General features: G+C 40.2%; 1 protein-coding gene across 1 annotated transcript in view; it reads right to left on the reverse strand.

The window, feature by feature from the left end:
* UGCG (UDP-glucose ceramide glucosyltransferase) overlaps nt 1–26,741 on the reverse strand; it is a 52,554-nt gene extending 25,813 nt beyond the window's left edge. Inside the window, exons 1-2 of the mRNA XM_003407805.4 lie at nt 26,549–26,741; nt 6,289–6,430 (exon numbers count right to left, since the gene is read on the reverse strand). Coding sequence (XP_003407853.1) covers nt 6,289–6,430; nt 26,549–26,646 — 240 coding nt within the window. The 5' untranslated portion in view covers nt 26,647–26,741. The remainder of the gene's footprint in view (nt 1–6,288; nt 6,431–26,548) is intronic.
* Nucleotides 26,742–27,214: the final 473 nt, after the last annotated feature.

The following is a 27,214-nucleotide window of genomic DNA, read 5'->3' on the forward strand; positions in this document are numbered from 1 at the left end:
CACATGTATTAACAACACTTGTGCTTGATCTTTCAACTGATCCTATTTTCAGGCTCCTTTAGTGCTTTGCTAGAGGACTATTCAGTTAGAAAATGATTCCTCTTAAGGACAGTTATACTCCTGAAAATGAGGAATGCAAAACATGGCACTGGCCTTGTAATTTTAAACCAATTGAACATTTGGAAAAAAACGTAACGATCATAACCTCTATAAATAACTGATTGTTAATTTTAAAAGCTCTTCATATGGCCAGAATTTACTGAAGTAAAGTCTTCAAGCCACCTGAGATGTGGATTACTGAATCCTCCTGCTCCTCTCTCCCTAAATGCCTTCTTCCATTGTGATACTGAATGAGTACTCAATTTTAAGGAAAATGAACCATATTACTTTTTCATTCTTAAATTTTTCCAAGGAGTAAGTATCAACACAGAGGTAGATTTATATTTAAAAAGCAAAGAAACTTTCAGGGCAGGTAATACAGCAACAGTCTCACCAAAATTTAAACGCAGAAATTCAGAACAAGTACCAGTAGTAAATCTTGTGTCCAAAATTAAAAATTTTAAAATGACGATATATGTTCTATTTTTTTTCAAAATGGTACGTAATTTTCCAAATCGAATGATAGAGGCAAAAGATATCTCCAGAATGAAAACATTCTCATATTTCTGCAAAACAATGCTCATGCTCCAGAAAAAGCAGTATTAAATGTGCTGTTTTTGACCAAGGAGCTCTGCTGGCACAGTGGTTAAGCGCTCAGCTGCAAACCAAAAAGTCTTCAGCTCAAACTCACCCGCTGTTCTGCAGGAGAAAGCTGTGGCAGTCTGCTTTCATAAGGATCACAGCTTTGGAAACCCTATGGGCCAGTACCTTGTCCACTAGGGTTGCTATGGCTTGAAATCGACTCAGAGGCAACAAGTTTTAATTTGGTGACTACAGGCCTCCTTGGTGAAACAAACGACTCATCTGTTCACATTCAGATTTGTGTGATTTCAGTCTCTGGTGGAACATTTGACATTTGCTTGGTCTTTTAAAAAGCAAATAAGGGAGAGTGGGGGGGATCACAAGAGCCCTGCTGGTGCAGTAGTTAAGAGTTGGCTGCTAACCAAGGTTGGCAGTTCAAATCCACCAGCCGCGCCTTGGAAACCCAATGGGGCAGCTTTACTCTGTTCTATAGGTCTCTCTGAGTCAGAACTGACTCGACAGCAATGGGTTTGATTTTTGGTTTTTTTTTGGAGGGGAATCACTTACTAGATAGTAGACGTGGTAATTATGATGATGGGAAAGGCAATACACAATATGGGAGAAGTCAGCACAACTTGACCAAGTTAAATGCAGACACCGAGAGGTACACGAGAATAAAAGACAACTACCATAAGTGCAATAACACACACAATTTTGCAACAATAGTGATAAGAAGCAAAAAATACATGAGTGGTTACATAAGTAGATATGTATGCTCTATGGGTGTGGGAAGGCATATGGGAGTACATGTGTGTGCATATATAATCGTGGACATATGTACATACATGTTTGTATGTGCTGCATATATATTCATATATACAATACAGCAAATAGGGGGCACAGTTATGAACACTTCCTAAACATATCCAAACATCTTGCGGGACTGAGTTACTGGGTTTGAAGGCTTAGGACCACAGTCTTATAGAACAACTAGGTCAACTATCATTATAAAAAGATAATGTTCCACATTCCAGTTTGCTGAGTAGCATCTGGGGTCTTAAAAGCTTGCGAGTGGCCATCTAAGATACAACTACAGGTATGTGTTGTTCAACATCGGCTCAGGCAACATCCGACCACATATACATCCGTGGTCCCATAAGGTTATCCCGCTCCAAGAACGGGGCTTAGGGACGTAATTTACTAAGTAGGGAGATCTAGTACTCTCACTAGCTCTTTGGGTCCTGCACCCGTCCTGGCCTAGGGGCAACAGGGGGAGGGGAACCTGGCTGCCCATCTGCAGCTGCCTGTCCCACCACGCTCGCCTCAGGGAGGGACCACACAGGTACTGCTGGAGCTGTCAAGGGGGATGCCCTGCCAAGGCTGCTGTCCCACCCAGCCAGAGCACCCTGTGCATGACACCTGGGCCTGAGGCCGTGACTCTTCCTGCAGAGTGGTCTGGGCTGTGAGGGCGGCAGGAGGAGCAGGAAAGGTGGCTGGGGAAGGAGGCAGAGGCAGAGGAGAGACAGGGGGGCTGGAATTAAAACCCATGGCAGGGGGCATTGGCCAAATCTGCTGCAAAAGACCTCTTTATTTATTTATTTTTTACACTTTTACTCTGCACACAAGTTGGAATTGACTAGATGCAAACTGGTTTTTTTTTTTTTTTTAATTGTACTTTAGATGAGGGTTTACAGAACAAACTAGTTTCTCATTAAACAGTCAGTACACATACTGTTTTATGACATTGGTTAACAACTCCACGACTTATCAACACTTTCCCTTTTCAACCTTGGGTTCCCTATTACCAGCTTTCCTGTCCCCTCCTGCCTTCTACTCCTCGCCCCAGGGCTGGTGTGCCCCTCAAGTCTCATTTTGTTTTATGGGCTTGTCCAATCGGAAAACACCTCTTTAAAGTGTTAAAAAGCAAAGATGTCACTTTAAAAACTACCCCGTGCCTGAACCAAGCCAAGGTGCTTTTAATTGCCTCACATGCATGTGAAAGCTGGACAATGAATAAGGAAAGCTGAAGAAGAATTGATGCCTTTGAATTATGGTGTTGGCAAGGAATATTCAATATACCATGGATTGCCAGAAGAATGAACAAATCTTGTCTTGGAAGAAGTACAGCCAGAATGTTCCTTAGAAGCGAGGATGGTGATATTTTGTCTCACATACTTTGGACATATTATCAGGAGGAACCTCACTGGAGAAGGACATTATGCTTGGTAAAGTAGACAGTCAGCAAAAAAGAGGAAGACCCTCAATGAGAAGGACTGACACAATGGCTGCAACGAAGGGCTCAAGCATAACAACAATTGTGAGGATGGCGCAGGACTGGGCAATGTTTCGTTCTGTTGTACACAGTTTCGCTATGAGTTAGAACTGACTCAATGGCACCCAACAGCAACAAGGGGAATGGGGAAGGCAGGCAGGGAAGAAGGAAGAGAAGGGAGCTGGTGGCACGGTGGGGTCAGGAGGTAGCCAGCTGGACTGCGAGTGCACGTCCTGGCGGGCAGGCAGGTGGTGGCTGGAGCAGCCCTCGGAGAATGGGTGGTGACCACACAGGACCAGCAGTGTGGCAGGGCTAAGGTTCTCGTGCAGTCTCTCAGCCCGGCAGTGCAGGTCCCAGGCCCGACATGAACCACTCTGCGCGCCTCTCTCCTACATGTAATGTGGTGTTTGCACAGCATCCAGATCACATAATGTCCTATTTCACGGAATATATTATGGACGTTATGTGATGCACACCTGTATTGGTCTCTTCCCATCTGGAGCAAAGGAAACCAAAAACTCAAAGAACAAATTAGTCCACAGGACTAATGGCCCACGTGAACCACAGTCTCCTCTAGCCTAAGACCAGAAGAACTAAATGGTACCCAGCTACTACTGACCATTCTGACCAGGGATACAAGGTCCTAGCTAGAATGGGAGAAAATGTAGAACAAAATTCAAATTCATAAAAAAGACCAGACTTACTGAACTGATAAGAGATTAGAGGTACCCCTGAGACTACTGCCCTAAGGTACCCTTTCAACCTGGAACTGAAGTCACTCCAGGAGGTCACCTTTCAACCAAATGATAGATTAGCCTATAAAATAAACAATAACATGCATCAAGAATGTGCTCCCTTAAACAATCAACCATATAAGACCAAATGGTCAACATTTACCCAAAAGCAAAGATGAGAAGGTAAGGAGGGGCAGGGAAAGTGAATGGATGGGGCAATTGGGGTAGAAATGCTAAGAGTATTGATGCACTGCAGGGATTGTAACCAACGTCATGGAACAATTTATATATGAGTTGTTGAATGAGAATCTAAATTTGTCGTGTAAGCTTTCACCTAAAACACATCACCCCCCACCCCCAAAAAAAGCAAAATGTCATTAGATAAAAATTTTCCTTTAGATTGGAGGTAGTCTGCACTTTGCTTGCGTTCCAAGTTTTCTATTTGCACAACTAACAATACTTTATAGTTAAAAAAATAAAATAAAATTATGAATAAGAATAAAAACAATCTCCTGTATATGCTGTTCCTCATTTTCAGGTAGTTTTCTGCTCAACCAATTTAAATGTTTCAATGACGTAAGTCAAACGAAAAAAGAACTAATGAAAAGTAGAGCTCCTGAGAAAATCCTGAATTGTAGTAAAAAAAAAAAATTTTTTTTCAGAAGAAGAAATCAATTATCGATTCAACAAAAATGTTCATAATTAATAGATACATATGTTCTTAGGCTTATTTAAAAAACTCTGCTAACTAAAACCCACACTAACTTCCTCAACCAATTAAAACCCATGCCTATCATCTCGTAAGACTACAATATAAATACTCCATAACTAAGTTTACACAGTGGTTGAGTGGGGATAGAAGAAGGAGTAGAATAATGGTCAAAAAATTGAAATGTGAGATTAAGTTCCATAAAGATAAATGCATATTATTCTCAGCTATGCCCCAAGATTTATTCATAATCAATGAAAATATTTCATTCATATAAATAAAGTCTCCTTTGTATTTACTCATATGGTGGTAGGGAGGGATTTGAAAATGCTTTCATTTTTCTTATTGCAAAGCTTAATTTACAATTTTATTTGTATCATTCTTTCTGAATTATAAAAGGCCACATTTTGCATTTTTAGTTTGAAAGATCAAGCATATTCAACTACGTCTTTTTGCTTTTAGAAGACGATATATTTAATTTACTGAATAGGTAAAATGATTTAAATTTCTAAAATTATTAAATACACGCAGACATACAGATAAGCTAAAAAATTTATTTCTAGCTTGTATATATATATTTTTTCCTTCAAATTAACTTTAAATACCTAAACTGTAAAAACCCCAGAGAGATAATATAAAAACAATAATAAAGAAATAACTGAACGATACTCATGTCTACATACTTAGTAAGAGCTGCAATAAGGCTATCACATCCGTGTCTTCTCTATTCTTTTCATTGGTGCTACCAAGAAAAATAAAGGCTAAAAGAAAAGAAGTTAAGAGCATGAAAGCAAGTCACCATAAGTGTGGTATGTATATCTTCTTTCTTCTCGCTATTTGGGCTATACTGTCCTAACAAAATAAATGGGGAAGAGTCTCCAAGTAGCAAAATTAGCTATGGAAAAAACTGAGGCGATAAGGGTAAAAACTAAGGCATGTAGATAGAGACCACAAAGGGAAAATTAGCCGCAATGAAAAACAAGTAGGTAGAAATTTAAGGACACATTTTTCTCACAAGTAATTTACCAGCACCCCAAACCAAAAAAACCAAACCCGTTGCTATTGAGTCTATTCCGACTCATAGTGACCTTAAAGGACAGAGTAGAACCTGTCCCATAGAGCTTCCAAGGAGCCCCTGGTGGATTCAAACTGCCAACCTTTTGGTTAGCGGCTGCAGCACTTAACCACTATGGCACCAGGGCTTCCCTAGCACCCAAATGGCCTTTTAAAAGCAAGGTCCTCAAATAGGCAATTTAAAAAGCTGCAGTAAAACTAAATACGAAAATCAAGGAGTATTAAGTCCTTCTAAGAAACTACAGGTGAATACTTCTACCTGTAGAAAACTGGAAGTTCTCCAGTGGAGAGGGTAAAATGTGTTTATAGATATATAGAGCATATAAGTGGTATAAACCATACAATTAGGTATTTAAATGTCAGAAAAATAAAGAAACTCAAAATCAAGTATGATGAAGTTTTACCTTGCCACTCCTATATCCTACCCTTGGCTCAAAAGCCAGGGTCTCAAAGAGATTCACACTATTTCTGGCTATCCTGCTTCCCGTTCCTGACCCCTGAACACTGCCTTCTCACTCTCTCCACCTCTCTTCTACTGCTCACATCTGACTCTGATGAAACAAGATCTCTGTACCAAACTACCAGTGCATTTTTAACAATGTCTGAGTTCCACGAAGTTTACTCAGGGATTTCTACCTCAGACACAGAAGTGGTTAGAAAACAAATTTATACTCCTTCTCCACCCCCATTCTCATCCAATGACTACAACTACTAAAGCCTAAGTTTTATAAGGCACGTATCGGCATGAATTTTTAATACCTTCACCTTACACAGTGCCAAAATTTCTTTTTGCTTCATGATTAACACACCATACTTACTTTGGGATAATCCAACTCAAAGAATGTTTCCAAGTTGTTGATTAGGTTAGGATCTACCCCTTTCAGCGGTTTCAGAAGAGAGACACCAGGGAGCTTGCTATATGGCTGTTTGTCCGTTGCCTTCTTGTTGAGGTGTAATCGGCTAAAAGGCAAATAACACAACAAAATTAATTCTGCGGCATATATTAGTGTCAAATCTAAATAAAGCACGCACAAACCACCTGTCAATAAATTACTAGATTCTGAGTTAAGTTTTTTTTTTCAAGTTGACACCTTTCTAAAGGGAGCTCTGAAAATGAACGGAAGTAGAACCAGGTTAAGTTTCTAGTTTAGGAAAACTACAACTAAGCAGAACAAATGCTCCAATAAAGGCCAGAACTTAGACTGTTGTTTATTGCTGTGCTCTGAGCACTTAGAACAATGCTGGGCATACAGGAAACATTCAATAAATATACGGTAAAGAAATGAATGACAGTGTTAGCCCACACATTAATTGTTCTTCTCAAATTGCCACTGAAGTAGCAAAGGACTATACAGTGGGGGAAAATACCCGTGTCTGCACCAGAAAATACACAGAAAAGTAACCATAAAATTCTGAGGATTTCTTTAACAAACAGTCCAGATAGGACATGAGAGAAGTACCAATCAGCCTGCATAGAAATCAAGAAAATGGAATTAACTACCAGAATTCCCAAAAATCACAATCACAGAATGGCAGGGGTAGAACAGAGGAAGATGAAGGTTAAGAAAAAAAAAAACCTTAATGACAAGAAAATTATCTATTACTGACACCTGAAAAATATACCAGTGTCACCAGTTCACAGATAAGCTGACCAAGGTTCTCACTGTAAGGCCCATCCCAAAGGAAGAAATGCCAATTAGAGAAGAAAGAATGTGCCCCAGTTAATACAAGGCCATCACAACAAAGGGAAGAGATGCCATTTAGCAGAGTAGTGACCATTTCTAAAGCCTCTGAAGGCTTCCTTCCAACTTCTCATAAGCAAATCTCCAGGCACTCAACAGTAATTAAAGGCTAGAACAATCATGAGGCCATCCATAAGAGGTCCTAAGACACACATGCTCCTAAATTTTAACATCTCAAACCAATGGGATCTTACAATTGCTGGCAGCCAGACAACAGTCCTGACTCAATAGCGCAAAAAAAAAAAAAAACCAGTGAGACCTTCTGGAAGTTCAAGAAAACATCAACATCAATGCATCTTACATTTGATGAAAGAGAATATTAATCTATGAAGACTTCTGGAAGTATATCAGTACCAGCACCCACAGCAGCTGGCCACAGGCTCACTCCCAGCTAATTAAGGCAGGGGTGTGCTACAGCAAATGCCTAATGTTTCAGATAAGGCCATACATCTTTATAGACAGAAAAATACCAACAAGAAATTTCAAGAACAGGGTGGTATCAATTTCTGATCCAGTAACACCAAATGCCAGAAACTAAAGGAGAAGAACCATTTATAGCAGTGCTACTCAAGAGTGTGGTATTGTTTATGTGTTGCTTTTTACTGGCAGTTACAACAACTCGGCATTACCATGACATCTAATCATGTGATCAGAAATTTTTATTGTAGTTTACCAAAGTATCAGTTCAGATAGACCGGAGAATTTTAGAGAATTGATCCTTTACCACATATAATTTGAAAAATACTGATCTGCAGAGTTCATTTAGAGGGCTAAAAGAGGCAAAACCATGATCTAAAAATCATATAACCACAAAAATGATTACTATTCCATTTCTCACAAATTTGCAGACTAAATGAAGAAACCCACCCAATACAGAACATCTAGATTGATTATCAATTAATTCCTTAATTTATTGAACCAGTAAAAATTCACATGGCTCAAAAATCACTGAAAATAAAGTTCACATAAAAGAAGTCTCCCTGCAATCCCTGTTGCCCACCTGCTTAGTTCCCATCACTGCCTCCCTAGCATTACTGGTTTCTTGCTTATTCTTCCAGAGATATTTAAAAACATATACATACAAGCATATATACTGTACACACACACAATACTCCTTTTTAATACCCGTGTGCACTAAAAGCATATTTTTTCTTTTCCTCTTTTTTTTTTTAATTGTGCATTAGGTGAAAGTTTACAGAGCAAATTAGATTCCCATTTGATAGTTTGTACATAGTGTTTCATGGCCTTGGTTTCATTCTCTCTGTGTCTCTTTTTAATCTCAGGGCAGTAGTTTCAGGGGTTCATCCAGCCTACATGGTTCCAGGAATCTGGATTCCATGAGAACTTGAAATTCTGTTCTGCATTTCCTACTTTTGATCAGGATTCTTCTATAAAATGTTTGATCAAAATGTTCAATAATGGTAGCCGGGCTCCATCCAGTTCTTCCAGTCTCATGGCAAAGGAGGCAGTTGTTCTTGGAGGCAATTAGCCACACATTCCATATCCTCCTATCACTGACTCTCCTTCCTCTGTTGCTCTAGGCTAATAGAGACAAATTGTTGTGCACTGGATGGCTGCTGGCAAGCTTTTAGACCCCAGGCACCATGCAACTGAACTAGGAGGTAGAACAGAAGCACTAAACACGTTATTAGGCTAATCAACCTGGATGTCCCATGAAACCATGACCTCTAAACCAAAGAACCTAATCCCATGAGGTGTCTGGTTTTACATAAGCAGGTTCAGCAGGTGCTCTTTTTCCATAGGGTTTTCAATGGCTGATTTTTAATTTTTATTGTGTAAAAGCATGTTTTTAAACAAATGACTGAGCTGTTGGGAAAATAAAAGAAACCCTCTCCAAAGTCAGAAATAAAGAGAAACTTCTAAGTAAGTGAATGCTGGATTCGATGCTTACCCCAGGGCCAACCGCTGGTCCCTGGTGACCCAGCAATGGAGGAAGACTGAGGCCCAAGAATGATAGGAAACCTGTCTCTGAGAACCTTCTATAAATCTGGAACCCCTGAAGCGTGAAGTCAAAAATTGTCCAGCCCACAGAAGAATGACAGGGATGGTGCCTACCATGGATTCAGCGCTAAATGAAGTGGAATAAAAGAAAACAGTCTTCCAGAGAACATCTAACCACGTGAGTCTGAGGTTCAGAATGCACACTACCTGCACTGCCTGAATAACGCTCAAGAGACGGAACAAGAGAGGCCCCACCATGTATGACCAAGGATACATGAAGATAACCAAACAAATGTCTAGAGATGACAAATGTGATCACTGACATCAGAAAGTCAATAGATAAAACAGGTGATTGCATGTATGCAGATTAAAAGAGAACTGGAGAACTGAACTCTATACGTGAAAAAATTACCCAGAATGCAGCACAGAGAACGAGAGACAAAGACACAGAAATAATGAAAGAGTTTAAGGGAGTGAGGGATAGAAGAAAATAGAAGAAGAATGTACGAACTTTGCCTGTCACACACAAATAATGCTGGTAGGCACTTTGGTCATGGCCAGCGTGTAGTTCACCAGTCTTCATCTGTACTTTTCAAAATGTGATCAACAGTCCATTATGAGTGACTCTGACAGGATCCTACAAAGTTCACTGGTTTCAAACCAGTTTTTTAGTACCTAGGGTCAGGGCTTCTGTATTATGCAGACTGTATGAATTTGTATACTCACATGCGACACAGGAGTTTTCATGGTACTCATTTCCACTCTCAGCCTGAAGTAGGTGACTTGCTTTCTGCTAGGATCCTGGGTTTGGCATTTTCTCAGTTTCAGTTTCCGTACCAGAAACCCAGTTCTATCTTCCTGTCATGCATTTGGTTTATAGCCTTAACCCTTTTTTTTGGGGGGGGGGGCACTTTTTATTGATGAATAACACATATATGAATTTTTTCAAAATGACACACCCATACAACCAGTATCCAGATCAAGACACAGTATTACCTGAACCTCAGAAGCCCAACATGCTCCTTTCTACATATTACCCGCCTCTAACCTTTTTTTTTAAAGGGTATCCGGAAACCTGGTGGCGTAGTGGTTAAGTGCTACAGCTGCTAACCAAGAGGCTGGCAGTTCAAATCCGCCAGGTGCTCCTTGGAAACTCTATGGGGCAGTTCTACTCTGTCCTATAGGGTCGTTATGAGTCAGAATCGACTTGACGGCAGTGGGTTTGGTTTTTTGGAAAGGGTATCCATTATCCTGACTTCTAACCTCATAGACTAGTTGTACCTGTTTCAAAATTTTATATACACGGAATCCCATAGGATGTGTTCTTTTGTGTCTGGCTTCTTTTGCTTAACATTATCCTGGTGAGATTCATCTATCTTGTGACATTTACTTATTGCTTATTCTTTCTCATTACAGTACAGTATTCCTTTTATCAACCTACCACAATTTATTTATCCACTCTCTGCTGATAGATATTTGGGTTGTTTCCAGGTTTCGGCTATTACAAATAGCATGTGGCCCTGTCTTTGTCCTTATGGAAGTATTAAAAACCCTAGCCTCTCTTCCCTCTCTCCACCATAGCCCTGGTCTTCCATTTTTGGAAAAGATAAGAGAAACAAGGTCTGAATTTACCCTCCTACCTAAAACAACAACAACAATCATACAAAATACAGGGGAAAATGTTTTGCAAGACAGTGGATGTCAGGTAAAGAAAGATAGTGATACCTGAGACATGGAAAATAATTACCCCAGCTCACACCTTTGAAAGAGTTTCCAGGCCGTGGCACAGGGAAGGGAAACCCAGGCAAAATCCAGCAGACTTCCCTGAATCGAGGAGACAGAGTTGAGAGTCCAGGAATGCAAAAATATCTAGCACCCAACAAAATAAAATTCACAATGTCTGGCACTCAATCAAAAATTACCAGGAATGCAAAATACCAAGAAAATATGACCAATAATGAGGAGAAAAATCAGTTAGAACTGTTACTAGGATTAGAGCTAGCAGACAAATCCAACTCACTGCTTTGCATTCGCTCTTCATTTCTGGAACCTAACGGTTTTCCTTTCTTATTTCCAGGCTCTCTCGCTCTCTCTCTCTCTCTCTCTCTCTGTGTTTGTGTGTATAGAATCAATACTTCCATGTGTTTAGAGTGAGAGAGGTGGCTCTCACATGTACACAGCAACTTGTGAACAAGCGTCTATAAATACAGTGACACAGACTATAATGAAAGTATATTCAGAACATTTTGAGAGCACAGAGAGGAAGCATCTAACTCTCCCTAGGTGGTAGTCCTTTAAGACTTTACTATTCAAAGTGTGGGCCACTGAGCAGCAGCATAGGCATCATCTAAAAAAAAAATTTTAGGGAGTTAGAAATGCAGAATCTCAGCGCCCACCCCAGTCCTACTGAAATAGAATCTGCATTTTTATAAGATCCCCAGGTGATTCACAAGCACATTCAAGCTTCAGAAGCACTACTGATACAACTTACCTTTGCTATGAATTCTTTCCTAGCTTCACAGAAAAGGCCTGTAGCTCATTCTATAGGCAATGGATAACCATGAAAGATTACAAGGAATCAACAATAATCGCGTTTTGTATTTAAAGAAGTGAAGAGAATAAAGTCAGGAAAGATTGAAGGTAAGGAAAAATATTATAAACATCCCAAAGGAAAAGATAGGTGTACAAACTAAAGAGGCAGCAAAGGGATAGAAAGAAAGGTAGAATCAAGAAAAAACAAGAATTTAGAATTGATGGGCCTTTGCCAAAGGCCAGTGAGGGGATTAGGGGGCAAATGGAGAGAGAATGAGGAGTGGACAAGGATGACTACCAGATTCGGGCTTAGACAGCATAAAATATGGACACAGTGAGAGATGGGAAAGGGTGATGAGTATTATCTTGAACATACCAACTTTAAAGTTACTCTTAAAACATAAAGTGGCAATGTCTTCTATCCAGGAGACTAGCTGTTTCCAACATTTAATATACACAATATCCATAGTTAGAGATCCCAATTTAATCGACCAGCTGTGAGGCCTAGGAATCTGCATTTTCATGAGGACTTCAAATGATTCTGATGCCGGGCACCAGTGAACTACACTGGGAGAAACACTAGACTATAAACTCTCCAGGGCCCAGAAAAGCAGTGAAACATACTATGCCCTCAATTTTTAAAAAATCAGCTGAACAAACAAAGAGTAGATGAACAGATACGTAGATTTAGAGCTCAAAAGATTAGGTTAGCCTAGAGATAAAGATATGGGAACCATCCACACATCTTATGGTAAATCCATAAGTCTAACAGGTGGAATATGCAATTAAAAGATGACCAAGAATGAATATAATTAATATTCTAGAACCAGTACTACATAAGAGTGAGGAACCAGGGAAACAGGAAGAAAGCCAAGAACAGAGTAATGTCACAGAAGGCTTTATTTGGCTAGGCTGTTTTCTTTTTCAAAGGGTTCAAGAAAACAATATCCAATGCTACAGAGTGGTCAAGAGGAGAACTGCAATGTCCGCTAGATTAAGTATGTATCTGGCTACCTCAGAGCTCATTGGGCAGGGGATGGGGCAGTTGATAGAGCACCAGGGGAAAATAAACAAAAATGGGTTAAGTAAATGAACAGGAGGTGAAAGTGTGATAATAGTGAATAAACACTACTTTCTCCCAAAATCTGAGAGTAAGTCAAAGGGCAAAAGAACCAGGGTGATACCTAGATGGAGAAAGTTTTTCAGTTTAATATTAAAAGAACACTTGAGTACATACGCTAATAGAATACTTGAGTACATATGCTAAGGGAAAGAGCTAGTCAAAGGGTAGATTAAAGATAGAGGGGGAAAAAATGACATGATAGGATCTGCAGTGTGAAACAGGAGTTAAAATAATCTGCCAAGGAATGAGGGAGAGGGCTTCAGTAGAGTGGTGAAGAGTTAGAATTCCCGCCAGTAATGGGTGACGGAGCTAAATATGGAAACAGAGAACTGCCAGATACCACTGTAGGCTTGGCTGAGATCTGAAACCATGAATGTGTAGTAGTATTAATCCACATGGCTGTGTGATTACCCTCTGCGGGATTCTGAAAGTTGAGAAGCTATAAATTATGGAATAGATTCAGGATAACAGGTAGGCTGATATGAGCAAAGGCAAGGAACAAGATAATGAAGTGATGAATTATGGGTTCTAGGCTAGATTGAGAATTAAATGAAGCCAAAAGATGGCAGGTGGAGGACACAACTGTGGATAATATCCTCGGGCAGTAGTTCTCAACCTTGGCTGCACATCAGAACCACCTGGGGGTTTTTAAGAAATCCTGGTGCCTAGACCAATTAAATCGGAATCTCTAGGGGTGAACCCAAGCAGCAGTATTTTTTTAAAGACCCCTAAGTAACTCCAAAGAGGAGTAGAATTATTGCCTTCCATGAGGAAGACCTAGTTTTTTTTCCCAGTGAATGCACCCCATTTAAAGCCACCACCGATCTGTCAGTGGAAGCTTGTGCGTTGCTATCATGCTGAATAGGTTTCAGCAGAACTTCCAGACCAAGATGGACTGGAAAGAAAGGAATGGCTATCTACTTCCAAAAAATCAGCCAATGAAAACCCTATGGCTCACAGTGGTCTGATCTGCAACCAATCATGGGATGGTGCAGGACTGGGCAGCATTTCATCCCATTGTGCATGGGGTCACCATGAGTCAAGGGCCAACTTGAGAGCAGCTAACAACAAATGACTCCAAAGTGCTGTCAAAGTTGAGAACCACTGGGCTAGGAAGAACAGATTACAATGAAAACAGAAGAAGGTTGAGATGGGAACGCTTAGAAACATCAGAAGTTATGGGATTGATTGAAAAAGTGAAGCCTGTGAAGAAGTACTACAAGTGATGTGAGAAGCTGTAAAAAAGATAGTAAGTGGGGGCTCTCTCCAAAGTAATCTAAATGTTGCCAATTATCAGAAAGTAAGATTCATAACAACTGGAGAAATTCCCATTCTAAATACCCTACCCCTATAGTTCTGGGTTATTTTGCAGTATAGCATGTCAAAGTTGAGAACCAAGCTTTATATCACCCAGTGCCATCGAGTCGATAAGCTTTTTAAAAAAAATGCTGATGCAGTGCAATGGGTCACTTTTTATGTGGCCTTTGTTGTCATGGTCTTGTAACTCCCATCAAATGACTGGGCAGGCTTGTGCAAATGAGGTGCTTATGGCTCACCAAGGGGACTGAATAACTTGCTAATAATGCAAATTAGATGCATGGCACCCTTGTGGGGTGGAGGGGGTGAGACCATGCAAATAAGATGTATAGAACCCTAACAAGTGGATTGCTCTGTTTTGCCATCCTGCTAAGCTTAAAATGAGCCATCCCAAAGGAGAGATGGAAGTGGAGTATGTCCTTTGGACCTGAGGTCCCTGCTCTGAGAACTTCTTAGACCCAGGAAACAAAGAGAGAGCTGTAACACCGGAGATGGTGTGAGATGGCAAACAGCAGCAGAGAAAACTGTGGCAGCAGAACCAGGAGACGGAGAAAGGCAGTTACAGTGGGTATGCCAACCCAGGGAGTACGCTGATAACCTTCAGGCAGGAGGCTTTCTGGCAGGGTGGGATGCCTCCAGACAATTGTTGGTAGAGTTAAAGAGCTTTGTAACACTTGCCCAAGCAGGGCAGAGGCCAGCCCGAAGGGGCCCAGGGGCTGAGGGAGAGGCCTATTCTCCAGCACAGCTGAGGAGCTATCCTGACCAAAGAACAGTCCTGAGTTGTTCCTGACTCTGAGGTATCCTAATAAACTCCATAATTGTGAGTATTGTCTGTGAGTTCTGTGTGTCCACTGCAATAAACTATTGAACCCAGCAGAAGTAGAGAGTGCTGTGGGAGAAGCAATAGATCCACTTCATAGGGTAATGAGAAATAGATGAGATTAGGCCACAAAGTAAACATTCAATGATAACTATTATTATCAGTTTTGGCTTAATTAAAAACAAAACAAAAAAAGTCTAATTTTAGGAATATTTTCAACCAAATGTAACGTCTCTGAGTTTACCATAGTTATTTTGAGATGCTGAACACTGACGAGACTTACACACAAAAATGCAAGGACTGGAAACTCAAATGTATGTGTATATGTATACACACACATTTATTTTCTTTCACATATATTTAAATATTAGGCAGTTTTTTTTTTTAACATAAAGCCAGTTCTTGTGTAATAAGAATGATTAAAAAAGGTGAAGCAAAATCATCAAAAGCCCCAGAACATAATTAAAACAGAATAGCTCAAAAGAGCATGAAACACATCTAATACAAAGTTTAAATTACATCCAATACTTAGGTTAAAAATTATACCCAATGTTAAAATTACATCCAATCTTTGGAAACAATTTAAAGCTCTGCAGACTTCGTCCAAAAGTGTAAAAACAACACAAAGCATGAGGAATATTAAATATCACCCAATCTTTCCATTAAAACTGGCCTGTACTATGGTCTTTTACCCATGTTCTCCTTTTTAAACTTTAGATGGGTTCTCAGTTCCAGCTGCATACTCCTGGCTTCTTGTTATTCCACTATCTTCAGAGCCTGACTCTGGGTCACAAAGCCAGGAGAATTCCCTTCACCTGACCTCTGGTAAGGACTAAGGGTGCTGCTCACAGAGCTGAGAGGCAGGAGCAAGACCATTTTCATATTGCAGCAGATACAATGTACAAAGTAACTCGTGGTTACTATGTAATTCCACGCAATACGCCTTCTACTATGAAGGATTCTAGAAGAGACTCTGTTTTGATGTCCCTTATATCTCTATATGGAGCCCTGCTGGTGCAGTGGTTAAGCATTTGGCTGCTAACCAAAAGGTCAGCAGTTCGAATCCACCAGCTGCTCCTTGGAAACCCTATAGCGCAGTTCTTCCTGTAGGGTCACTATGAGTTGCAATCGACTCAACGACAATGTTTTGCTTTGTTTTTTTAATATCTCTATACCTGGCACAATACCCAGAACAAAGGCTACAAGTCAGCCTTCCCACTTGTCATGGGTTGAACTGTGTCTACCCAGAATATGAGTCTGACTAGGTTAGGCCATGATTCCCAGTATTGTGTGGTTGTCCTCCATTTTGTGATTGTAATTTTATGTTAAAGAGGATTAGGGTGGGATTTTAATACCCTTACTCAGATCACATCCCAGATTCAATGTAAAGGGAGCTCCCCTGGGGTGTAGTCTGCACCACCTTTTATCTCTCAAGAGATAAAAAGGAAAGGGAAGCAAGCAAAGAGTTGGGGACCTCATACCACTAAGAAAGAAGTGCCAGGAGCAGAGCGTGTCCTTTGGACCCAGGGTCCCTGCACAGAGAACCTCCTAGTCCAGGGGATGAAAAGGACCTTCCTCCAGAGCCAAAAGAGAGAGAAAGCCTCCCCCTGGAGCTGACACCCTGAATATGGACTTTTAGACTGCCTAACTGTGAAGAAATAAATTTCTCTTTGTTAAAGCCATCTACTTGTGGTATTATAGCAGCATTAGATGACTAAGACATTACCCCACTCCAGGCCAGAGAGATCCCCTTACCCAAATCCCTAACATCTGGAAAGCTCTTAATCAGCGGCAGCATATCCCAGGCATCAGGAGCTGCAGGAGCCATAATTTGGGGTTTTAACAATTATTTTTAGTTCTCTTGAAACAGACTCTCCTCCCCTAATACATAAATCCATTTAATATTCAGAAATTTGATTTTACCACATTTTCAGAAATGCATTGGGTATAAAAGTAATGGAATTCCTACATGGCTAGTCAATTGTTTTGATTTGCTTCCTTTTTAAAGGATAAAACGATCCTAAACTTAAGTGAACAATTTTTGGGAAACAGAAAGCACTGTAAATTTTCAATACATAGATCATTTTCCCAAGGAATTACTTCTAAAATTAAATTTTAAATCAGGAGCTAGAGTCACTCTCTATAAAAAAAAATCACATTCATGCAATTAAGGCATTCTCACTGCTAGACATGGGGATGAAGTGATCACAGCCTGCTGCTGCACAGGTACCACCTTGGGTGCCGTCTCAGAGTAAACCCAAGGCCTGCCTATAGTTCACAAGTTTGCGAGGGATGAATCACAGGCAAAAGAGAGAGGCTTCCAGGGGTCCTGCTTTCTACTGTGAGCTGGAAGAAACACTTGAAAGAGCACCAAGCTTGGGTAAGAAATATTCAGGGGTTCTGCGGAATGTTATACCTACTTTAGGCTGACAAATCCTAATTGACTCTGTACAACGGTTTTCAACTTCTGAGCTGAGGGCATTGTATGATTTTATCTTAGATGGCGTTTATTTCCAAACATCTCAGTCTCTCAAACTGTTACATTCTTTTTCATCATTTTAGCATATGGTTTTATCCTTTCAGTCCTTTCTCTCAAACAGCTTTTTATTTAATGGTTCATAACCATTTTTTAGATGGTTATTTTACAGTTTGGTATTCTAATTTAGTTTTTAACAGGAGGGAAGCCTGGTATGAAGGGATTCTTCCCTTGGGAAGAGTCCAAACACTAAGCAAGGGAGGCCAGCAGCACTCCTTTCCCTTCTGCTTGCAGGTAGCAATCTTAATACAGCTCTTCACCCCACAGACGTGTACAGGGGTGGATTATCCAACAGACAAGGTAAGCACAGTGGTTACCAGATCATCTGTGGTGAACAATTTCACATTTTTTCACCACACCAAAAATTCTGCTTCTAAGTATGGCTGCCATCTGTCTCCCTCCCAATCCCAGAGCACCTGCCTACAGAATCAAAGCCTCTTTTCAAATTTACAATCCACGACAGGAGTGGATGACCTGGTAAGCAGGGTAAGTACATATTTGATGTGGCGAAACCCATGTGAAATTGTTCACTACAGATTAGTAAGCAAGCACAAGTAAGCCTGTGCTTACCTTGCTTATTGGATAATTCGCCCCTGAGTGAGACACCTGAATGTCACTCACAGCTTTTAAGGGAGAGTATAGATTTCTTGAGGGCAAAGTTCACCTTGCTTAATAGCCCCAGATAGTGCTGCTTTTATAGTTCTGTTGTGTGATTCAGTTGAACCAGCTTATCTGACTCTAGGAATTTATCTCTTCTGCCTTATTCTGAAAGACCATGTTCACCAAGCTTGTTAATATTTCATGGAAAATTCAGTTGATGATGTCAGCAGGTTCTCTACAGTCTGTGCCAGCAATTTTCAATGATTAAAGGCTTCTGTTGTTACTTACAACTGTTATCTGGAAGGCTGTTGGTGTATTTGTGATCAGCATGTATGATGACTAATGTTATCTCCACATAGCACATATCATTTCAAAAATGGTACTCATCAAAATGGGCTTCCTCAGCAACACCAAGCTACCTCTGGTACAACCTTAACTCTGTGGACACAGGATTCCCCAGAGAGCAAAACAGTGAGTTGGCTTTACAGGAAAATACAAACTATTTCCACCTAACAGACAATGGATTTATATACTACAGAATATAAAAGATTCCACCAGCATTGAAAATGAATAATAATAAAAAAAAAAAACCTGTTGTTGTTGAGTCGATTCTGACTCATAGTGACCCTACAGGACAACGCAGGACTGCCCCACTGAGTTTCCAAGGAGTGGCTGGTGGATTCAAACTGCCAACTTTTTGGTTTAGCAGCCAAGCTCTTAATCGCTGTGCAACCAAGGCTCCAGAAAACAAATAGGAAATCTTTATCAATTAAAAAAAAAAAAAAACCTAACTCACTAACCCTTTTGTGACAGTAAGAGTTAGCCCTAGTTTATAAGAAATGGGTAGAACATGGTATTTTGCTGGTAACAACTAAGTAAGAAAGGCACTCAGGCAGAAGACACAGTCCCACCAGATAAACCAAAAAAAAAAAAACCAAACCCAGTGCCATTGAGTTGATTCCAACTCATAGCGACCTTATAGGGCAGAGCAGAACTGCCCCGTAGAGTTTCCAAGGAGCGCCTGTAGGATTTGAACTGCCGACCCTTGGGTTAGCAGTTGTAGCACTTAACCACTACACCACCAGGGTTTCCAGTGCCACCAGATAGTGCTAAAAAATACAGAGGCCCCTCAAACATGCTATAAACTCAAAATCTACCCTTTTCCCCTCAGGAGAAAACTAACAGGACTGTCCCTATACTCTTCCCTAAAGCTACTCTTTTAAAACTACACGATGTTTAAATTAAACTATTATGTGTATAAAATAAAATGCTGTAGATGGATGGAAAGTGGGGGTACTCGTTGTGATTTGCATTTGCCAACCAACTCGGGATAGCCCTGGGCTCTACATTCCCTGAGGGCCAAATCTAAGTGTGAAGATATTTATTGCAGAACAGGTTTTCCTTGGGCGGGGGGGGGGGGGGGTTCAGATCTAACAAAGAGTTTATAGGTAAACTTGTTCATATAGCCCTGTTTCTACTTTAACCTGTAGCTGATTAGAAACAGTGAGATAAAGATTCCATTTGGTACAATTAATTTCATTAAAGTTCATGGCCACTAAAGCACACCAAGTTCTGAAGATCTACCTCAAATCACAAGGGCCAAATGTGACCTAGTGAGCAAAAATCCACTATCACTTCCGGAAAAAAAATCAAAGATGATTTATTAACAAATAATAATTGTATGCATAGTACACAATGAAAATACAATAAATAAAAAATAAGACACCAGCCCTAACCTCAAAAGCTTACAATCTAATTAGGAAAAAAAGACAACTAAATACACATCTGCAATTTAGATGGCTAAATCCAAGGTCCTATAGAAAGACAGAAGAGGGGGCACTTAACGCAGTAAGGAACAAAAACGTTAAAAGACTTGAATGAGAAGTTTGGAAAAAAAAAAAGGAAGAAGCAGCAGCAAGGGAGGAAGGAACAGGGAGAGGGAGGAAGGAAGTAAACAAAGGGATGGAAGGAAAGAGAATTCTAAAGAAAGTCCATGGCACATTCGGGGGAATGCCAGTAATCCATCGTGGCTGAAGAAAATCCAAGTGTAGCTGAAGAATAGTACAGCTCCTGAAGAGCACGGCATGTCAGGGCAATGGGGAGCCATGATAAGATTTTAAGCTCATGATGTAAAATTTGTGCTCCAGAAGCAGAAGGCTACAATCAGAAAAATAAAGAGGAGCAAGGCTCCAGGTAAGTAAAGACAGTTTTAGTAATCTATGGAAATGAAGACGGTGTACTGAACTAATAATGTAGGAAAAGGGGAAAAAAATGGCTTAGGAAAAGAGGGGAAAAAAAAAAAATCAACAGAACCATCGTTGAAATATTATAACCAAATTACCATTTTCATTTCATTTTTTAAAGTTATCATGCTACGGTCCAATTTATATCTTCCCAGGCTCAGGTTAAAGGGGCTCAATTGTTGAATTGCTCCATTCATTCATTCATTCATCAAAAGGTGGTCCTGCAGCAATGACCTTGACTGAGGAACATCTGATCAAAGATCAACTGCATCCTCTATACCCAATCCAGATAAAAAGCTTCCAATTTACACTAAGACTCTTAATTTACTAACTCAAAAGCACTAAGGCTCAAAATGCCAACATTTTCATGAATTAAGTACAAAAATCTTACTAGATAAAAATAACATTCAAAGTGCTAACATTTACATTAAAAACACAGCTAGTTTCTTACAGGTACTTTATCATAGTTACTCTGATACAATAAGTCTTAAAAATTCCATTCAAAAACTATACATCAGGTATAAAATTTGCTATTCTAGAAAAGTTAGAAATATCTTAACTTTGCTGCTTGACAAACTTCTTACAATTCTTAAGACAGCCAAATTAACTCGAACAAAATTCCAGGAAAAGGACCTCTGCTTGACTAGAAGGTAAAAAAAAAAAAAAAAACTTTTTTTCTTCAGTATTTATTTACAGATACAAGAAATATTTCCACACTAGTGTGACATCTCCAGTCAATTAATAGAAAAGATAAGGCCTAATACCAATACTAAACATTAGTTCATTATGGACAGGAAGTGAAAAAGGAAAGCCTTAGGGGAAGAGGGGAGGAAGAAGAGAGGAGAAAAGAATGGAGGAGAAGAAAAAAAGGCAAGGTGTCTTGCTTAGATATCCCTATCAGCCAGCAATATGGCTTCTAAGGGCCAAAAGGGAAGAAAATAACTGGATCCAGACTTTTATACAATTTCACCTCAGCCCCCAAGCTATGGAACCAGGCTAGCTCTCACAAAAGGAAAGAACCATAAAGGTCATTCAACCAACTGCCTGCTGAGGCTATAATCATTAGTTATTTTTAGGATCTTAAAAATCTTGGGAATAAGACCTTTGTATTTCAAGTGCTCTACTCCGAATATACCTTTAACATGATAGACAAACATACTACAAACATCTGCCATCTAAAATACGGTATACCATTACTAAGCACGAGTTCGGAATGGGTTAAGCACCAGTTCAATATCAAAATTGGAAAGGTGCAAAGCAGTAGGTAGGTAAAAGTAGAGATACTTTAAAAGCTTTAAAATATTAGTTTCCTAGTTCCTAAATCATCAAAAATTTTAAGATACGAGCTTATAAGAATGTAAGAAGTTTGTGAATTGAGAACAAATAATTTCAAGCATGGTTCACTGTATTAATCAAATTCCGTTCCATATTTAATACAGGCCACCACTTCGCTTTTACTTTATCTCATTTTAAGAAAATACAATAGAACAGCAAATCTAAATTAACTAGATATCATTACATACTTTACAGACATATTTCATTTTTGAAAGTAACCAACTGGTTTTTTAAATTTTTTTAATGTTTAAGTAATACAAATATTGTAATATTTAACAAGTAGTAGCCCACAGATTATGCTCCTCAATCTGATACCCAGATATGGAGCCACAAAAGTTTTTGAAAATAGGCTCCATTTCTACCAGTTGCAAGCTTATGTTTCTGGGAGAGTACTGATATTTGTTTCTCTTAATTTACTTATACTTTGACTTATTCCAAAGAGAATTTGAGGGGACATAAAACATATGTTCAAAAAATGTATTTTTCAAAAAACTGCAGAATATGTAGGATAGTATTTTAGCCAAAATATTGTTGCCAAATTTCTTTAACCTTCCTTGTTGAGATGTCAAATTTGCAATTTTTCTAAATACAATAACTCTCTGCTTGAAAACAACTCTTAAATGGGAAGTATCTTTACCTTAATGAGAAAGAAATCAAATCAAACACATAAATAATTTTTGAAGGTGGGACCAGAAAAAAGGTACTTAACAAAACGTAAACTTTAATTGCTACATAAATTAAGCTGTTGATTATTTGCTTTATGTTCAGTTAACCATTTCAAAAAGTATTCACAGCATTCTTTTAGTTGGCATGTTATATTCTAATCTGTCTTAAACTAATTGATTTTCTTTATTCTATTTTCATATAGCATTTCAGGAGCCAATAAGTGTCAATTAAAAAGATAACTTTGTGGGGCATAAGGAAATTAATTAAAAAAAAAAAAAACCTCTGGATGGTATCTCAACTAGGCTAAATGTGTGCACTATCCTCAACAACCAGCGTTTCTTTTTATTTTGAACTTTGCTGTTTATTATTAAGCACAAAATAACTTACAACAATTCTGGAGTTGTTTCAAGTTTAAGAGTGTAAACATTTCAAGATGGTTATGTGGAATATTAGGGTAAATCAATAGTGTCAATTTTAATTAAAGAAGCATAACTTTATCATTATATATAGCAGGGTGAGATATATCATGATCTTATATGGAAAGAAGTCAATTTGCTCCAAATTGATCTGTAAATTTAACATAATTAAAAAAAAAACAGGATTACTTAAGAGTTTGAAGAAAAAATCGGTTCTGGACTTCATCTCTAAGTAAAAATGTGTAAAGAGCCAAAAATTTTTGCAAAAGAATAAAGAAGGGCTTACCTCATCAATAATAAGATAATAAAACATCATTAATTAAGCCAGTGGATACTGGTACAGTAACCAATCCATTTGTGAAACAGCACTGGGTGCCTTGAAGCATACCCAGGTACAAAGAATTTAGTCTCTCCTAAAGAAAATATTTCACTACTGGAATAATCAAACTACCACTCAATAAATGATTTGGGGAAAAGTAGCTAAATACTTAAGTAACGATAAAATTAGGGTTCTAGATCTCAGTACAGTAAAGAATAAAATGTAAAAAGAAATGAGAAAAAAACTTGAAAGTACTAAAAGAAAGCATAGGTTAACTTACATACGTAATACTTTGGGGGAATGAGGAAGATTAAAAAAATTACACCAGTGTCAGAAAACATTTTTTAAAAAGTCTTAACTAAAACACATCCACACACTTTTCTCCATATTAAATATACATGCAAAGTTTAAAGACAGAACACAGACTGGGTGAAAAAATGCAATACATGACAGATAACAGACAAGCAACCTTCATATAAAGAGAACCTGAAAATCAAAAAGGTGAATGTGCAATAGATCGCAGCATAGGCAAAGATTATGTGTGTGCAATTTACAAGGAAACGTAAATACCATATAAACATATGAAAAGTGTTCAATGGAACTAGTAATTAAAGGAATGAAAATAAAAAACGGAAAACAGGAAAAAGCCTAATATTTGGAATAAGGGTAAATGGAACCATTATACAATGTTACCAAGAACTATGAATAGATATAACTTTTCTATAGTTTAAAAATGTGCACCACTTCTGGCTCAACAAGGAGTGCTGGTCGCCAGTGCTTAAGCACTCAGGTGGTAACAAAGAGGGTGACAGTTCAAACCCACCAGCTGCTCCTCTGGAGAAAGATGTGGCAGTCTGCTTCCATAAAGATCACAGCCTTGGAAATCCTACGGGTGGTTCTACTCCATCCTGTAGATAGGGTCTCTCTGAGTCAGAATTAACCTGAAGGCAATGGGTTTGGTTTTTTTTTTTTTAGAGATGCAAACTAAGATCATTTCTTAAAGATGTATGCATAAGAATTCATTACAGTGTTGTGTTTAATCTTGATAAATTGGAAACAACCTAAATGCCCATCAATAATGACAAAAATGAATAAATGCTAGTACCTCATCAATTACAATACCATGCAACTATTAAAAATGATGCAGAGATCACATATATATTGACATGAAAAAAATGGTTGTGGCATTTTACATAGAAGCTCCATATCAGCAGGGGCCTTGTGTGTCTTGGTCTTCACTCTTATTTCCAGCACCTAGAACAGTGCCTTGTACAAAAAAGCTCCTCAGGAAGCATTTAATAGATAAATTTTAAAAGCAGGTTAGATAACAAAAATTGAATTCAAAACCAAACTCACTACTGCCGAGTCAATTCTGACTCATAAGGACCCCACAGAACAGAGTACAACTGCCCCACAGGGTTTCCAAGGAGCACCTGGTGGATTCGAACTGCCAACCTTTTGGTTAGCAGCCAAACTCTTAACGACTACACCGCCAGGGTTACCAAACGTGGTCCCATTTTCACACACATATAAATAAAATTGGAAGGATAATCACAAAAGATTAACAAGGTAATGGGATTTTATGGTGTATACAACTGCATCAGTTTTGGGCTTTTTTTTTTTTTTTTAACGTGTGTGTAAATTTGTTTGAATTGTTTATATTCTTTAAACAGTAATCATTTTTTTATTTTTATGATTAAAAAAAGTAACAAAATTGTTTTCTTAAAAACTCCAGAATGTGCTCAGTGACTAACCAAAACCAAACAAAGCCCACTGCTGTCAAGTCCATTCCAACTCATAGCCACCCTGTAGGACAAAGTAGTACTTGCCTCAAAGGGGTTCCAAGGCTGGTGGGCTTGAACCTCCAACCTTTCAGTTATCTGCCCAGCACTTAACCACTGGGCCACTAGGGCTCCTTTTTCAGTGACTTAACCCAAAAAACCCAACCCTGTTGCCATCTAGTCGATTCTGACTTCAAAAACTAAGATCAATACTATCCAAGCTTCCTTCACATTTTCCTTTACTTTCAAAGCAACATGAGTATATGCCATGCAATGTAGCATCTTTCTCAAGTACCAGGAAATGCTACCCTATACGAATAAAATGTAATATTCTCAAAAGGGAAATCATCTTTTTTTGTAGTACAAAGGAAAAATAAAACTAAAGGAATTTCTTAGTCTTTCCTCCTCCTCTACTCACATACACCCTATACTAACCCTCCCCCCCTCCAAAAAAAAAAACCCCGGCCTCGAGTAAATTCTGGCTACTAGCGAACCTATAAGATAGAGCTGAACTGCGCCATAGGGTTTCCAACGCTATTAACCTTTACAGGAGCAGACTGCCACATCTTTCTCCCGTGTTGCAGCTGATAGCGGCTGATGGGTTCGAATCACCGACGACCTTTGAGTAAACAGCGGGGCGCTTAGCCACTGCGCTACCAGGGTTCCTCTGTAACCTACACAAGTTGGTGGTAAAGATTACAGCACACAATGATTCTTTAAGACTAAAAAAGCCACATGAATCCATATTAGTAATGTGTTTTATGCAATTCTGTCATTTCTTCAGGAAGGCGGATTTCATTTTAAAGACGTTTATTTAAACAAGTGAAATACCAAAGCTAGCCACATACCCTCTGTAACTATTTATTCCATCACTCTGTTTTATTACATTCATAGGGGTTATCATTCTCTGAAATAATCTTATTATCTGTCTCTCCCTTCTAGACAGGAAAGCTCCATGAGGACAGGAATTTGTCCTGCTCACCACTGTGTCCCCAGCACAAGAACAGTGACTGGCATTTAGTAGGCCTCAAGAAGTATTTGCTCAATAACTAACGAAAAGATATGTATGGGGGGAGGAGAGAAGAGATATAAATCTGAGCAAGACGATAAATGAGAAACTGCAAACAGGAAGGAAATCCACACAGAAATTACAAGCTGACATGAATCAAAGCTATACAACAGCTCGAAGGTTTGATGGACATTTTTCAAGGTGGACAGGTGCTTCACACCTATCTAAGCGCATAAAGCTCTTCCAGGAAGAAGAAAATCCACAGGGAGATCTGCAGGCTGTGTGCAGCTCCCAAAAGAGAGGAAACGACCATTAACATAACAGAAATGTGGCCAGTGTCGAGAAAAAAAAAAAAACCAAAACACTATACATCTTGGCCCAGACGACAAGCACCACGAATGCCCAACACAAACCCAGCAAACAAGCTTCCGCCCGACACGTAAGAGCAGTCTCCGTTTCCCTGGCGGTGCAGTCGCCTGCAGCCCAGCAACCCCCTCACTCGCCAAACACTTTTCCACCACCATGCCAGTCCAAGGGGAGAAGGAATGGGAGAAGCAGTCTGAGAATTAGCTTTCTCTATCCTCACCCGAGCCCAGCCCCCTCCAGGGAGCACATCTCCCCACGCCCGTCGGTCCCCAAGGCCCCGACCGCCACACCAAGAACTGCCCCTCACTCACGTGTAGATGATGGCCATGAAATGCATCAGCCACAGCACCAAAAAGAGGACGAACCCAAAGACGGCCATTCCCTCCAGGGCCAGGTCCAGCAGCGCCATCCCCCGGCCCGCCGGCCCTCTCCGGCCGCCGCGGCGGACAGCGCTCTCACAGGAGGCGGACTGGGTGGGCGCCCGGCGCGGGGGCGCTGGCGGGGAGAGGGAGGTGGAGAGAGGAAGGGGCGGAGGGGGGTGGGGACGGAAGGGGCGGGCAGGGCTTGCGCGTCCCCGTTCGCGCGCACTCGCCCGCGAGGGGTCCTCTGCGCGCTCGCGGTTGCGGGTGCTGCGAAGCCTGGGCTCTACAGTCAGGGCAGCCGCGGCCCCAAGCTCCGGTTCGGCTCTGCAGACCCTCGCCGGACCCTGCGCGCCTGCGCCCCCACCGCGCCGCGCCGCTGAGCGCCAGGTCCCGCAGCTTCGTCGCCTTACTCCGCCGCCGCGCTCCACGCACTAATCGAAACAGGCGGCTCCCGCCTGGACTCCCGGGCGCGCCCCGCCCCGCCCTCCGGAACCGCGGCGCCCGCCCATCGGGGGCGGTGCGCGCCGCTCCTCCCCGCCCGCGCACCCGCTGCGTCACTGTGGCGAGCGCGCAGAGGGCGGCTTCTGCTGGACGCCGGCCGGGTTTCCCCTGGGC

This window comes from Loxodonta africana, chromosome 9, assembly GCF_030014295.1.
Source record: "Loxodonta africana isolate mLoxAfr1 chromosome 9, mLoxAfr1.hap2, whole genome shotgun sequence".
In the NCBI taxonomy this organism is placed as follows: Eukaryota; Metazoa; Chordata; class Mammalia; order Proboscidea; family Elephantidae; genus Loxodonta; species Loxodonta africana.